A 16,310-nucleotide genomic window follows, 5' to 3' on the forward strand; every position below is an offset into this window, starting at 1 on the left:
GAACCCATTAGTAATTAATAATTATCAGATAATTCTGCAGGAATTACTTAGAACCTGAAAAAGTATTCTAAAGTGAACATTTTAGTAAATAATAACAACTACATTTTGAGAAAAAAAAATAACAAAAAAAATAAAAAAAATAAAAGTAAATTACACAACTTTTTTTACAATGTTTATTTCAGATGAGAACATTTCTTAATACAGCATATTTTATTCAATTTTAACATGTATACTGTCCACATTTAAACTAATTTAACAAACATTTTATAATCAAAAGTTAAACACAGAAGCAAACAAAATGAATATTTAATTTCCATTATAGGCTAATAAGACTGTAACAAAGTTGCTACTGTAATACCGTATTTTTCGGACTATAAGTCACACCTAAGTATAAGTCGCATCAGTCCAAAAATACTTCATGACGAGGAAAAAAACATATATAAGTCGCACTGGACTATAAGTTGCATTTATTTAGAACCAAGCACCAAGAGAAAACATTACCATCTACAGCCGCGAGAGGGCGCTATATGCTGTTCAGTGGTAGACTACAGGACTACATAGAGCGCCCTCTCACAGCTGTAGATGGTAATGTTTTCTTTTGGTTCATTTTTCTCGGTTCATGTCCAATTAATTTTGATAAATAAGTCGCACCTGACTATAAGTCGCAGGACCAGCCAAACTATGAAAAAAAAGTGTGACTTATAGTCCGGAAAATACGGTAGTACTTTGTACTTGTCCTTTTACTCAAGTAATTTTGAAAATGAATAGGTTACTTATAATTTTACTGGAGTAATATTTTATTGGGGTATCTTTACTTTTACTCAAGTACTTGATTGGTAGGCCACAGCCTAATCATTATAGTGACTATTTGCGTATAACATAGTATTTTTTCTTGAACCTTAACTAGTAGACAATTAACAGTAGTTCTTCAGGAGGTATGACAATATTAGTTTTTGATTAGCTAACAGTTATTTAACACAATCCTAAAATAATAAAACATACTGATTAGTTAACACATCTTCCTTAGTAGTTAAGTAGTCTTCCAGTAGTGAGTTAAGTGTTAATTAATAATCACCTGTTAGTTCTTCAATAATTCCTTATTAGTTATACAATAAGTATTCTAAAGTGTTACCATAAAAGTATACAAGTAAAAAAAAAAAAAAAAAAAAAAAAACCTAATGTCTAAGAAAAAACATGCACGCCGGATAATTAAATTAACTAAATCATTCGATAAAGACATAAAAAAAAAGAAATTATATAAAAAAAAAAAAAAAAATATATATATATATATATATATATATATATATATATATATATATATATATATATATATATATATATATATATATATATCTCTCAAATGATATTAATAGAGCAAAAACAATCTACTGCTCAGGTCCGAATCATCTTTGGGGATTTTTCAAGTCAGTCTCTCCATGAGCAAAGGCACAGTGCTCACAGAGCAGAGGGCATCCTTGGGGATGGTGGGTGTGGAACCAGCAAAGCCGGGTCTTCACGGCACCTGAGGGAGGAGGTTTGCGCTTGGAGGTCACTCTAGAGCTTTGTGCCAGTGTAGTTTTCCTCCAGTCCCGAATAAAGACCCTTCCACCCTCCACTATGAAAAAGAAACAGAAGCACAGAAAAATGTCAAATATGACTGCTATTACAATATACCTTTAAGACTTAAGAAATGCAAATCATATCAGACTGGAAACTTAACAGAACACATTTGAAAGGGTAATATTTTGTGGGGTTTTAGCTTGTCTATAATGTTCACTATGAGTGGTACTTTCTTAGTAGTGAAGGAGCTTAATTTTATCTTGTCCAAGCACATTCACACTTCAATATGGATTCCTGTTCATCATCTTTAACCCTCTGGAGTCTAAGGGTATTTTTGAGGCTTTTGAAGTTTTATCATGACCTGACTGACATTTGTGCTTTTTTCAGTTTCTTATACACATCTAAATGGCTAAAGTCTAGTCTCACTGCAATCAGCACAAACTGGCATATAATAATATGTGAGCAGCATGTACATGATTGTATTTTTGAGAAAAAAAAGTTATGCCCAGTTAGTGGAAAACTAAAAATGTGAAATCACTTGAATAAGGCAATAACACACATACAGGACATTGGTTCCCGCGACTTTTGAGAACTGGAGCTTGTAGCATAGATTTTTTCTTTCTAAATGATGTGAAAATCATCTTGTTTACTCACTCACAGAAAACAAGATATTGATTTAAATCTTCTAAGATACTTTTTGTTGGTAAAAGTCATATGCGAGTAGACATCAACTTATATCATTGTGATTTACATCTGAGCAGACAAAGGCCCGCATAATGAGCTGCATAATGAGCCTTTCAGTCAGGTGTGTGTGACTGAAGCCCCTTTCACACTGCGATTCCGGCAAATACACGGGTAAAGTGTTCCGGCAATTGTTCCCAGGTCGCTAGATTTTGCACTTTCACACTGCCAGTGATCATCAGACATCAGGGCGTGATGTGTAATGCAAGAGTCGAAAACGCTAGGCACGTTATACTTTCACTGAAGCTATCAAACGATCTCGGCTTCAGCGCGGAAAGTGAGGAACTAACGGATCTCTGCTTCTTTCCAGTTTGCACATTTTTTTGTTTGCGAAAGTTGATCTTGCTTCAAAACAGCCAGTAAAAGAGTTGCGCGATAACGTGCGTCATCACTACGACATGGCATTAGATCAGGCTTTTGTTCACACAGCACTCGTCCCGGGATTGAACCCGGCAATGTTACTAGGTCCCCGACCCGGGTTCAAAGCCGGAATCAATCCCGGGACATGTTTGCTTTCACACAGAGGGCGACCCGGCAATGTTCCGGCAATTTGCTGGGTCCGACGTGCACTGTAAAAGGGGCTTGAGAGGGAAGAGTTAAAAGAGAGAATGTGAGGACAAAATAAATTTATATAATTTTATGTTTGTAGTTTATTTAGAATATATTTAATTATCCCACAACATAATTTAATATCCACTTGGGAGTGCAGTTAAACAGTTTATCAGGAACAAAGCTGACTTTCAAACTGATTTTTTTTCATCATTACTCCAGTCACACAATCCTTCAGAAATCATTTTAACAATCTTATTTTCTACAAAAAAAAAAAAAAAAAACCTTTTTATTATTATTATCATCATTATTATTAATATTGAAAAGAGCTGAGAATATTTTTTTCAGGTTTTTAAGGGGGGATAAAATGAACAGCATTGTGTTACATTTGTTACAGTTAAGTTACATTTATTTGTTACATTTATATTATTTACATCAAGCTTTTGAATGGTATAGTATTGTATATTGTTATTGAAACTTCATAATATTTCACTTGATTATGCATTTAGTCAGGAATTATAGTTTGGAAAAAGTCTAACTAGTAAAATGCCACACCCACTTCTGAAACCCATATCAGACGTAAATTTTTGCCAGTTCTGAGGTGTGTGCAAAGTTTCATGACTTTGAGCATGTTTAGGCCCTCATAGAATAATAATAATAATAATAATAAATATAGAGGCTTCCGGTTTAGCATCTGCCATGTGAGTCACACAATCCTTCAGAAATCATTTTAACAATCTTATCTTCTACAAAAAAAAAAAAAAAAACCTTTTTATTATTATTATCATCATTATTATTAATGTTGAAAAGAGCTGAGAATATTTTTTTCAGGTTTTTAAGGGGGGATAAAATGAACAGCACTGTGTTACATTTATTTGTTACATTTATATTATTTACATCAAGCTTTTGAATGGTATAGTATTGTATATTGTTATTGAAACTTCATAATATTTCACTTGATTATGCATTTAGTCAGGAATTATAGTTTGGAAAAAGTCTAACTAGTAAAATGCCACACCCACTTCTGAAACCCATATCAGACGTACATTTTTGCCAGTTCTGAGGTGTGTGCAAAGTTTCATGACTTTGAGCATGTTTAGGCCCTCATAGAATATATATATATATATATATATATATATATATATATATATATATATATATATATATATATACATACATAATTATATCTTGTGTATTTGGCGTTTACCTCATTTCTAACAATATTGTTGTAGTCTGTCGTTTGAATTCCAAAGATGTCTTCTAAGACACAGCGACAAAAAGTCTGATTCATCTGTTGCCGGCGGCTCACCTTGGAAACGGTTGAACTTTCCACCCCTGATGGGGTTGCGATTATGGATGCCATTAACAGTCTTGAAAGTGGAATTCATGCCAAATTTTACGCACACGCCGCTGAAATTCGGGGAGAAATTTCCCTGATATGAGAAGAAATGCATAATACATTTTCTTCTTTCAAAGAAGACCTCAAAACCCAGAAAGAGCACTTAATCCTAAGGACAGCTACCTCAGAATGGATGACGAGTCTTCATTCTCTCGAGCCAACAGTCGTTTCTCTTCAGAAAGAGATTGCCTCACTGCACACTAAGTGCATTGATTTAGAGTGTCGTTCCCACAGATCCAATCTTCGCTTGGTGGGAATTCCGGATGGTTTGGAAGGCCCACAACCTAAGTAGTACGTGGCGGAAGCTTTGGCGGAGATATTTGATCTTTCTGAACCTCCTCTTCTCTTTCTGAACCTCTTTCTGAACCTTTACACACTTTTTGTAAAGTTCACACTGCCGGTTGAAACCTTGCATACTAAGGACACAATTTGTAATACCATCTTAAACAACTGGTATGACAAGGAGGCGTATTGGTATGAGCAAACAAACGAGATCAATGGCGTCTTTGGAAATGCAAAGAAACTCTTTGTAAGAAATCAACAAACAATGCCATAATAATATGCATTTGCCTACTTTTGTCGGTTGACATCCATCAGTGTCCTAGTCCAACTGGCCGAACAAACAGAGCAAACCTTCCTAATGTGCCCTACTTGTGGCGCCGGTGCGTCTTTGGCGGCAGTGCTCCTGTGTCTACAGGGATCCGGCGTTGGCTCGGTTGAATCCTTGCGCCGAGCTGAGATGATCTGGTGGGGTTGGCTATTGCGTGGATGGTGTGCTGGATCTGCGGCCGGAGGGGATCTGATTCACCGGAGGGGCAGCGGTTCGCGTCCGCGGAGAGTGCACCTGCAGCTGCCATTGTCAGTTCTGAGCTTGGTGATGCTTCTATGCGGCACTTGGGTCTGGACGATCCAGGGCTTTGCCGTGGTTCGCCGGGTGGACGTCCTGCGGCAACAGGAGAGGCTACCACGGAGGTGAGAGGCCCAAGCGACGGCGGTTTTCACGGAGTCGGCGGGGTGAGCACCGCTAACATCCACAAATGCTTTACAGTAAATAAAGCAATACGCATGAACCGGAAGTGGAAGGTTGTTCACACTGTAAACAATGCACGCTTAATCTGGGATCAAAAAGCCAAACCAAAAGGTCTCTTTGGCGGACATTTAAATATCCGAAGCTTAAAATCAAAAAGCGATCAAATTATCCACGATGACTGAATCAAATCTGGATTATTTCTGCCTATCCGAAACTTGGCTGCATAAAAATTCCCCTACTGTTGCGCTTTTAGTTCCGGAGTACGTCACCTACAGGACATAGAGCTGATGCTAAAGGGGGAGGGGTAATGATCTATGTGAGAGACAGTATACAGTGCAGTGAAATTGAGTGGAAATCCCCAATTGATTTAGAATCTGTTGGGTTAACTTTATCTTTTGCACCTCAGATGTCTCTAACATTAATAGTTTTATATCGACCACCATCTGCTAACATAGATTTTTATGACAAGTTCAAGGAAATGTTAAAGCAGTGTGATTTTAAAAAGGAGGTTATAGTGATGGGTGATTTTAATCTACACTGGGACGATAATAGTACAAGGAAAAAACTGCAGCAATATTCACATATTCTGAATGCCTTTGGCAGAATTCGAATGAATTATTTTAATCTAGATTAATCTAGATTAAAAAAATTAATCTATGCCCACCACTTCACACACAAATCAAATGTAAAATAAAATGTCATTTAATTAAATAGATTAATTCTTGTTAGTGCAAAATAATAATAATAATAATAATAAATACATGAGTACATACATAAAAAAAAGCAGCCAAGACGAATGATTTTCTTTATAGATTAAAATTGACAACAAAAGACAACAGCAGCTGGTAAATGCAGTCACTTTAATATTCAAATACAGTATCATGATCAACTTCAGATTTATTTCTCAACAGTTTAGCGGTGATTTATCTCTAGTTTTTCTCACCTGGCCAGACATCAATTATTAATGAGCCCTGACCCGGTAATAATCAGATATGTTGGTTTAGCTTGTCAGTGTGAATTAAATCTAAGTATTTATTTGTATTTTTAACAGATTTAAAAGTGAAACTAAGAGAGACTCCTCCATTTCAGTCCGAGAATTGCTCCTGTAGAGCCCCTTTCACACTGCACGTCGGACCCGCAATATTCCCGTAACATTGCCTGGTCGCCTTCTGTGTGAAAGCAACCACGTCCCGGAATTGATTACCGAATTGAACCCGGGTCGGGGACCTAGTAACATTGCGGTAATCGATCCGGAACGAGCGCTGTGTGAACAAAAGCCAGATCTAATTCTGTATCGAAGTGATGGCGTGCGTTATCGCGCGACTCTTTTACCGGCTGTTTTGAAGCAAGATCAACATTCGCGACGAAAACATATGTGCAAACTGTAATGAAGCAGAGATCAGTTAGTTCCTCACTTTCCGCACTGACGCCGAGATCGTTTGCTTGCTTCAGTTAAAGTATAACGTGCCAAGCATTGTCGACTCGTACATTACACGTCACACGCTAATGTCACGTGTCCTTACGGGATCTTCAAGGGTTGTGTGTGAAAGCACGCACATATACCCGGGTCATCACTGGCAGTGTCAAAGTGCCAAATCTAGCGACCAGGGAACAATTACAGAAACACTTTACCCCAGTATTTGCCAGAATGGCAGTGTGAAAGGGGCTTTGGGGTGGGGCTTTGGGGTGCGATTTCTCTCAGACCATGGAAGTCTCGGGCAGTGGCAGAGGGACAGAGATCATATGACTGACAGTTTTTTAATTTTCTTTTAATCATACAATGTTGTAAAGTCGTGAAACTATGCACATTTCCTCAGAATGACTTTGTTCTCTAAATGAAAAATGTTTAGAAGTGCAGTTTAAAATACATGACAATTAATGATTCCCTTTTTACTGTCATTTCAAAAAAATCACCATGGCAAAACCGTTATCCAAAAGCTATCCAAAATCCATTTGCAATTTAAATCCCTCAATGTTTTGGCATCATGTAGACAAAGTTTGGTGTGTATAGTGTACTTCTCCTCTGAGCAGTATGCATTAATTCACCGCTATCTTTCCAAAAATCCATATTCAAATCAACATAGCTGTGAATTAATGCATACTGCTCAGAGGAGCTGATGACTGTGAATTAGAAAGTTGTCCGTCTTGATAAGAACAATTTATGTTCTGAGTTTGGTGTCTGTAGCTAAAACTACCCCCCACACTTTTGACAAAATGTGGCGCTATAGAGTGCCTCCTCCACACCCTTTTATGAGCTTTTTCCAGTGTCTAGTTATCATTAATACTAATATGTGTTCTGAGTTTCATGAAATTCTAAGCATGATATCTGCCTCAATCACCTGAAAAGTATTTCAGTTTGACATGTTGCCACGGCAACAATATGTCTAGATATCAATATCCCCCCAGTAGATATATATCTGCTGTGTTTTGACATTATTCTGATGAAGTTTGAAGCAAAGCGCCAGTTCGTGGCGCTATAACTTTGACTCCTAATAGTCTCATATATACGATCAACATCATTAAATGAACAATCACATGAAGTTTGATCAAACTCAGGTAGTGTATGTGGATGTTATTAGACACTTCCTGTTTCTCATTTCTCGCCATAATTTCAATGCCTCAACATGAGCAAACCGTTCGAGATATCAAAAATCCCCTGGCAATTTTTCATCCCCAATGTCTTGAGATCATATTGACCGAGTCTGTTGGCAATCGGGTAAAAAACCTATGACAAGTATATAAAAAACCAGAGCATTCGCTTTTTACATACCTCTATATATTTGACTTCCTGCATTCAACACGAAAGTTATTTGGCACAATGAGATCTATAAGTGTACTGAGTTATATATGAATAAGATCAAGTATGGATAAGCTGTACATGAGCTATGTATGATATATGGGCCTCCATATTCCAGGGGGCCCTGTAGAGCCCCTGGGCCACGCCCGGCCCTAATGGCCACAGGTTCCAATGTGTGTGTCAATTTTCAAGAGTTTTCGAGCATATTAAGGACCCACAAAGCCCCCGAAATGATAAAAATTATAATAATAAATATAGCTGCAAGCAGCGATGGTGGGCTCAAGCCATCAGTGCAAACGCCACCCCGGTGGCATCAGGTCAACTGTGCCCAGTGGGCACATGCATTTACAGTAATCCTCTGACAGTCAGACTTTAAGAGATACGACAATTAAAGGGTTAATCTGAACCATCAAGATTTTGAAAAAACATTAAGTAGTTGGCAGCCATCTATTTTTGTGAGCTCATTAAAGCGAGGACTATTTATACCTTTTAAAGCATTCAAAAGTTAAAAAACACAGAGGGATACAGAACACAGAAATATATATATATATTTTTTTAAGATGCAAAAAATTTACACTTAATTTAAAAAATTAAATACAAACCTACACACACACACATATATATATATATACACATATACATATATACACATACACACACACACATACATATATATATATATATATATATATATATATATATATATATATATATATATATATATATATATATATATATATATATATATATATACACATTCAAGTGTATTTATTTTTCTTAGGAAGATGACTGAGCCTTTAATCTCCTTTGTTATAAATGTGCTTATGAACCAAGAACAAGTTATTTATAGCTGTATTTATGAACTGCTCACTAATGGCTATTAATATTGGGACAAGGCTTTATAATGCATGAACTGACAATTTACTAATGCTTAGCTAATGAGTGCAGTTATTATAAAGTGTTACCAATGTATTTACTAATGTTAACAAATGTGACATTATTTTACAATGTTACCAAATGCTTTAATAATTCATAATGATTTTATTGACCTATAAGCATGTGAAATCTTCTTGCATTACAGCTTAGTCTTCATCTGTGAGCTGAACAGTTTTACTGTTACATCCATGAGATTATGTAAATTCAGACAAATGTCATGTCACAGGATGTCATAAGTCAGTATCAAATGAATTAGAAATTATTATTTGCAGCACAAATAAGTATTTTTAGTATTTTTTAAATCCCTAAGGTAACTGAAACAATGTGGTTTAAGTCAAAGTGATCATTAGGGGTCAAAGCACAATCGTTTGTATAGATGACGCAGTTACACAATGGACATGTTTCTTTTCAAGTAAATAATATACTATCCATTCTTCACTTTGTCAGTAATGTGTGATAACTTGAGAAATATGTTGTCAATAGTATTAATATAAGATAAAAATTAATGGTACTTAGGAGATGATAGTTTTTGCATAATTACTATATTGGGCTTTATTAAAGTTTATGAAAAAAGAATGAATGTAATTGCATTTTATATTTATGCACATATATGAAACATTTTTAAGTCTTTGAACAGATATTGAAGTATTTTCTATCCTGTGGCGCCATCATGTGGACAACATTAGTTTTGTGTTCTTCATTTCTGAACAAGATTATGAAAGTGGCCTGTATTTTTTGAATGATTACAAATATTTAATGATTAGTTTACTGATAATATACCCAGAATAAAACATAATTTATGGATTCTGTATATTATTTCATGCTTAATCATGAATTTAATTTTCAACTTAAATTTTTAAGCATTGTTGAAAGATTACTATGAGTTGCTACATTTGTTTTTACAATTATAAACGATATGATGAAAAAGTACAACAGTTATTTTTTCATAAAATTAGCTACTGACAATTATTTTGTATTGTAATGAAGAAGGTTTTTATGGTAACAAAAATGGTCATTACTAAAAATGAATCACTAATTTAATTCATAGTTTTTCCTTCTATAGGTTAAACAACTTTTCGTAAATATGGCTTTTTTTTTAGGATTTACATTTAAAAAAGATTTGCCTACTTCAAGCATTCTAACCAGCTTGAACGAAACCTGTTAATATATATTAGACCACTGTAACTGTCCATAATCTAACAAACAATTTTATTATGAAAATAGAAGTGTGTACACCACTTAAATTGGACAATAAAGAAATTACTAACAATAGTATAATAGAGCATGTTTTAGGTTTTTAGGTGTTTAGATGCAGAAATGTAAAATAACGTGTCATCGATTTAATTAAATATAGATTAACTCTCCAAGCGGACCACAAAACTTGGAGACTTGGAAATTAAGTCTCATCATAGACAATGATGAGACTGCCTACAGGGAGGAGGTACAGCATCTGGCCACATGGTGTGCTGACAATAACCTGCTCCTTAACACCAGCAAGACAAAGGAGCTCACTGTGGACTTCAGGAAGAAGAAAGGAAGTACGCACGATCCCCATCCACATAAACGGGATGGTTGTTATGAGCGTGTCTCCAGCTTCAATTTCCTTGTAACCACCATCTAGGAAGACTTGTCCTGGACTACTTACACTTTCAGCCTGGTCAAGAAGGCTCACCAGCACCTCTTCCTCCTCAGGACACTGAAGAACCAGTGGTTTTCACCCATCCTGGTGAACTTCTATTGGTGTGCGATTGAGAGCATCCTGACCAGCTGTATTACAATCTGGTATGGGAACTGCTCAGTGGCTGACTGCAAGGCACTGCAGAGGGTGGTGAAACCTGCCAAATGTTGTTGGCGTCTATACTGCTTTTGAGCTCCATCACTAAATTCTTTTTATAGACTATTTTTATCTTAAAAATCTATTTTATTCACCATCATTTCCGTTTATATAACGTGTGAATATATCCTCTATTGTATTCTGACAACAAAAACAGAGCGCCTCGTTATCACTAGTTTTATTTTGATTTCCTGGGTCCGCTATTAGTTTATAGCCCATTAGCATCAGCAAGGGTGGTTGCTGCTAACTGCGCTTGCATTGCTAATACTCTATTCACATATTTTTTTAAGTTTGGGCTCATACTCAACACCCAAGGGAGTTACTGTAAATGAAATGATCACAGATAATAGTTTTGATGTACTCTGCTTGACTGAAAACTGGATAAAACCAAAGGATTATTTTTGTCTAAAGGAGTCCACTCCACCAAACTACTGTTATAAGCATAAGCCCCGTCAGACTGGTCGTGGCGTTGGTGTTGCAACAATATAGTGATATTCTCAGTGTTATCCAGAAAACAGAATACAGGTTTAACTCATTTGAAATATTTCTGCTTAATGTTACACTGTCAGATATGCAAAATAAATCTAATGTATCTCTTGCTCTGGCTACTGTGTATAGACCACCAGGGCCGTATACAGAATTCCTAAAAGAATTTGCAGATTTCTTCTCAGACTTTCTGGTTACAGTTGATAAGGCGCTAATCATGGGAGATTTTAATATTCACATTGATAATACAAATGATGCATTAGGACTTGCGTTTACTGACCTAATAAACTCTTTTGGAGTCAGGCAAAATGTCACCCATTCATTTTAATCATACACTAGATTTAATTATATAGCATGGAATCGATCTTATTGATATAGATATCGTACCTCAAAGCGATGATGTTACAGACCATTTCCTTGTATCATGCATGCTGTGTATCACTGATATTAACTATATGTCTCAGTGTTACCGTTTGGGCAGAACTATTGTTCCAGCCACCAAAGACAGATTCACAAATAAACTGCCTAATCTATCTCAACTGCTATAATACACATGCAAAAATACACATGAATTAGATGAAATGACTGACAACATGGGTACCATTTTCTCTAATACATTAGAAGCTGTTGCCCCCATCAAATTGAAAAAGGTTAGAGAAAAACGAACTGTGCCATGGTATAAGAGTAATACTCACTCTCTCAAGAAAGTAACTCAGACTTGAACACAAATGGAGAAAAACTAACTTGGAAGTTTTCAGAATTGCATGGAAAAACAGTATGTCCAGCTATAGACAGGCACTAAAAACTGCTAGGGCAGTGCATATATACAAACTCATAGAAAATAACCAAAACATGCGAATGTAGATTCTACAGCATCTAACACTTCAGTTTCATCCATCGCACCCAAAAATAAACTTCAGTGCTTTATAAATATAGGGCAAGAAGAGCTAAATAAACTTATCACTGTATCTAAACCAACAACATGTTTATTAGATTATCTATTAAGTCACTTCCCAAAACCATTCAAGCTGGCGGTTATTAAGCCTCTGATTAAGAAAACCAAAACTGATCCTAGTGTACTGGCCCCACCATAGCACAGAACCTGCACTTGTTAAAATTACAAATGACCTGCTTCTTGCGTCAGATCAAGGCTGCATCTCATTTCTAGTTTTACTTGATCTTACTGCATTCGACACCATAGATCATGACATACTCATAGATCGATTACAAAACTACACAGGTATTCATGGGCAGGCTCTAAGATGGTTTAGATCCTACCTGTTCGATCACTACCAGTTTGTTTATTTAAATGGGGAGTCATCTCATTTATCACTAGTAAAATATGGAGTGCCACAAGGATCCGTCCTAGGTCCCCTTATATTTTCAATATATATTGCCCCTTGGTAATATTATTAGAAAATACGGAATTAGCTTCCACTGTTATGCTGATGATACTCCGCTATACATCTCAACGAGACCAGATTCAACTTCTAAATTATCTAAGCTAACAGAGTGTGTTAAAAATGTAAAAGATTGGATGACCAATTATTTTCTCCACTTAAATTCAGATAAGACAGAGATATTAATTATTGGACCAAAAAACACTACACAGAATCTTTGTAGATTACAATTTGCAATTAAACGGATGTACGGTTACTTCCTCTACAGTGAAAAATCTGGGTGTTATATTAGACCGCAAATTGTCTTTTGATAATCATATTTCCCATGTTACAAAAACCGCATTCTTTCATATTAGAAACATTGCCAAGCTACAAAACATGTCATCTGTTTCTGATGCAGAAAAGCTAGTTCATGCATTCATGACCTCTAGACTGGACTATTGTATGCACTTCTTGGTGGTTGTCCTGCTTCTTCAATAAACAAGCTACAGGTAGTCCAAAATGCAGCAGCTAGACTCCTTACCAGGTCAAAAAATATGATCATATTACCCCAATTTTACAGTCTCTGCACTGGCTACCTATTAATTTCCGTATCAGTTACAAATTATCATTACTTACCTATAAGGCCCTAAATGGTTTAGCTCCTGCGTACCTAACTAGCCTTCTACCACATTACAATCCATCATGCTCCCTAAGGTCACAAAACGTAGAGCTTTTTCACATTTGGCTCACAAACTCTGGAATAGCCTTCCTGATAAAGTTCAGGGTTCAGACACACTCTCTCTGTTTAAATCTAGATTAAAAAGGCATCTCCTTCGCCAAGCATTTGAATAATGTATCTCTTAAATTGTGAGTGTTGTTGCATCTGATCAAATGCGCATTCTTATTCTTTAGCTTGGGTTGAACTAATTAATTTTACTTTGTTGGATCAGCAGCCATGGGCGTGGTACTGGGGGGAAAAGTGGACCTGACTACCCAGGGCCCCCATCTAGGGAGAGGGCCCTTTGAAATCCCATCAATTTTTTTTTTTTTGTAATTCGAATTAATTGGGCCCTCCAACTGATTTCATTATTCATTTCAAAATATATTGATAACACCAACTGAGAGAATGAACTCCGTGCCAGACACTCTGAAGTGGTGGAAAGAGAGGCAGCACAGTGTAAAGTTACCAGCCCTACTATTGCTTATAATATGTGATATATTCTCAAGCTCCTTAATAAATTATCTGCCTATATTTCTGCACATGTAGATGTGCCTACCAATATCACTGTGTTCTCAAGTGCACACAGGTAATATTGATTTGAGCAATAAAGCAAATTATCATTTTTGTTTGGTGAAAAGCCCTAGCATTGCAGCACAGTGCTGTGCTTAAAAGCTATAGTCAATGCTCAATAAATTCATGATGTTATCAAAGCCAATGAATAGGGTTGCAAAATTCTGGGAATTTTCAAAGTTGGAAAATTTCCATGGGAGTTAACAGGAATATAAGGGAATTAATGGGAATTTACAAAACGGAAAGGTTATTCCTTTAACAGGGAACTTAAATATAGTTGAGGAAAATATATTGTAGCATAATCTTGGCTAAAACAAGCAGATTTAATGCAGCACACTTAAATATTTAAATCACTTGCACACTGCAGGGCTTCTGAGGCCACGCCCCCTAAATGCACTGTGCATTCCTCCATCACATGCACTGATGATTTCTTCAACCCTGGAGTACTGAGGACACACTTGAGCTTGCAAACTACATAAAGCGTAATGATGAGTAATATTTTACTCAACATTCATGTTTTTTTTATTCCGTGGAAGAATTAATGGTTCAGTACAAGAGTTAAAGTTAGTCTACTCTAAAATCTGATAAAAGATCATGTTGTTTACATTGTTTTACTATTTAAAAAAATATTTTTTGATATTTATGTTTGGATATGATAGTTTGTTGAAATTCCAGTTAATTTCTATTAATTTCCTTTAATTCCCATAAGTTTTGTGGAAAGTTTTCAAATTTGAATATTTCCAAAATTCCTCAGCTTAATGTCCCATGGAAAGTTTTGGAAATTTACTGGAAGTTTACCGGAAATGTTCCTACCCTTTGCAACCCTAACAATTAATAGTAAATAAACACTATTTATGCTTGTTTATATTCAAGTAATAAAAAAAAATAATTCAAAATTTTATTTTCATTTTGTACAATGGCATGTGTAGGGGGCCCCACTGACATTGAAAGTATACAGGGCCCAGAATTTGGTGCTACGCCCCTGTCAGCAGCTATGCTAATGATGTCTCTATTTTTTTTCTATGTTTTGCAATGGAATTTACATCCTGTGGTAACTAGGATTTACACAAGCTCCAGTCTGGATCCAGAACACCTGAGAGGAGATGATGCTGACCCCTCAGAGGACCCCAGATGATTCTAACCCTGAATCAACAAACAGAACTAACAAAGCTACAAGTGTGACTGCATCATATAATAATTATTATTAATAATGTTCATAATCTGGCTGACTACGCCTTTTATTAATTTTTCTAAAAATCCTGTCATACGTGCACAAACTGACAGTCACCACTTATAAGCTACTACTTAATATTGTAGAAACGTAATTTTCTGTAAAGTTGCTTTGTAACGATTTGTATTGTAAAAAGCGCTATACAAATAAAATTGAATTGAATGCATTACAGGGACACCACTTCCTGCTATTGAGGTCATCCAGAGCTTGCAGCATTCTTAAGGACTCCTCTCACCCTGACCATAGACAGTTTAACCTCCTGCCCTCCGGGAGGCGCTTCAGGAGCCTCCGCACAAGGACCAGCAGTTCCAGGAACAGCTTTTTCCCTAAAGCTGTCTCCTTATTAAACTCTGCCCTCTGACACCCCTCAACACTCCCCCACACCACTCACACAGACTCCTCACCCCTTCTCATCACTACATCCAATTTACAAACAAGCAAAAAAGTAAACTTATTACTTGCACTACTGTCTGTTCATCCAGAATACTGAGCAATCCATTTGCACACTGAAATATTTTCTATGCACTTTAATGTCCATTGTACTAGCGTAAATGATGTTCATAGTTTCTGCCCATAGTGTACATACACTTTTACACAATCCATCTGTATAGTATGTTCATAGTACACCTATCTGTACATCATGCTGATGGTATTTAAAATCTGTAAATGATGTCCATAATACTGCCTTGTATATATAAATATATCTGTATATTTATTGTACATTTGTAACATATTGTAGACCTTGTATATTCTGTACTTACTGCTTATTGCACTTCTGGTTAGATCCTAACTGCATTTTGTTGCCTTGTACCTTACATGTGCATTGACAATAAAGGTTTATCTAATCTAATTAATAAAAACTGGTGAAATGTTTGCAGGGTAAATCTCAGTCTGTCTGTCTGCACATTCACGTTACACACAGTGCATACAAATTTGCTGTTAATCTCTTGGTGCTAGATACCTGGGGACCTACACGCCATCAGGCAGGTGGTTCTAATGGTGTGACTGATAGGTGTACACTGTTTTAGAAACCATACCCCTAAACCTTTTAGTGAAATTTAACATTAGAGCTCA

General features: G+C 36.1%; 1 protein-coding gene across 3 annotated transcripts in view; it reads right to left on the reverse strand.

Moving 5' to 3' along the window:
* Positions 1 to 1,359: 1,359 nt before the first annotated feature.
* trmt44 (tRNA methyltransferase 44 homolog) overlaps positions 1,360 to 16,310 on the reverse strand; it is a 134,516-nt gene continuing 119,565 nt past the window's right edge. For all 3 annotated transcript variants that reach the window (XM_026215515.1, XM_026215514.1, XM_026215516.1), the window contains one exon: positions 1,360 to 1,615. In XM_026215515.1, the coding sequence (XP_026071300.1) occupies positions 1,404 to 1,615 (212 nt within the window). In that variant the 3' untranslated portion in view covers positions 1,360 to 1,403. The remainder of the gene's footprint in view (positions 1,616 to 16,310) is intronic.

The sequence above is a fragment of the Carassius auratus genome, chromosome 32 (genome assembly GCF_003368295.1).
Source record: "Carassius auratus strain Wakin chromosome 32, ASM336829v1, whole genome shotgun sequence".
Lineage (NCBI taxonomy): Eukaryota > Metazoa > Chordata > Actinopteri > Cypriniformes > Cyprinidae > Carassius > Carassius auratus.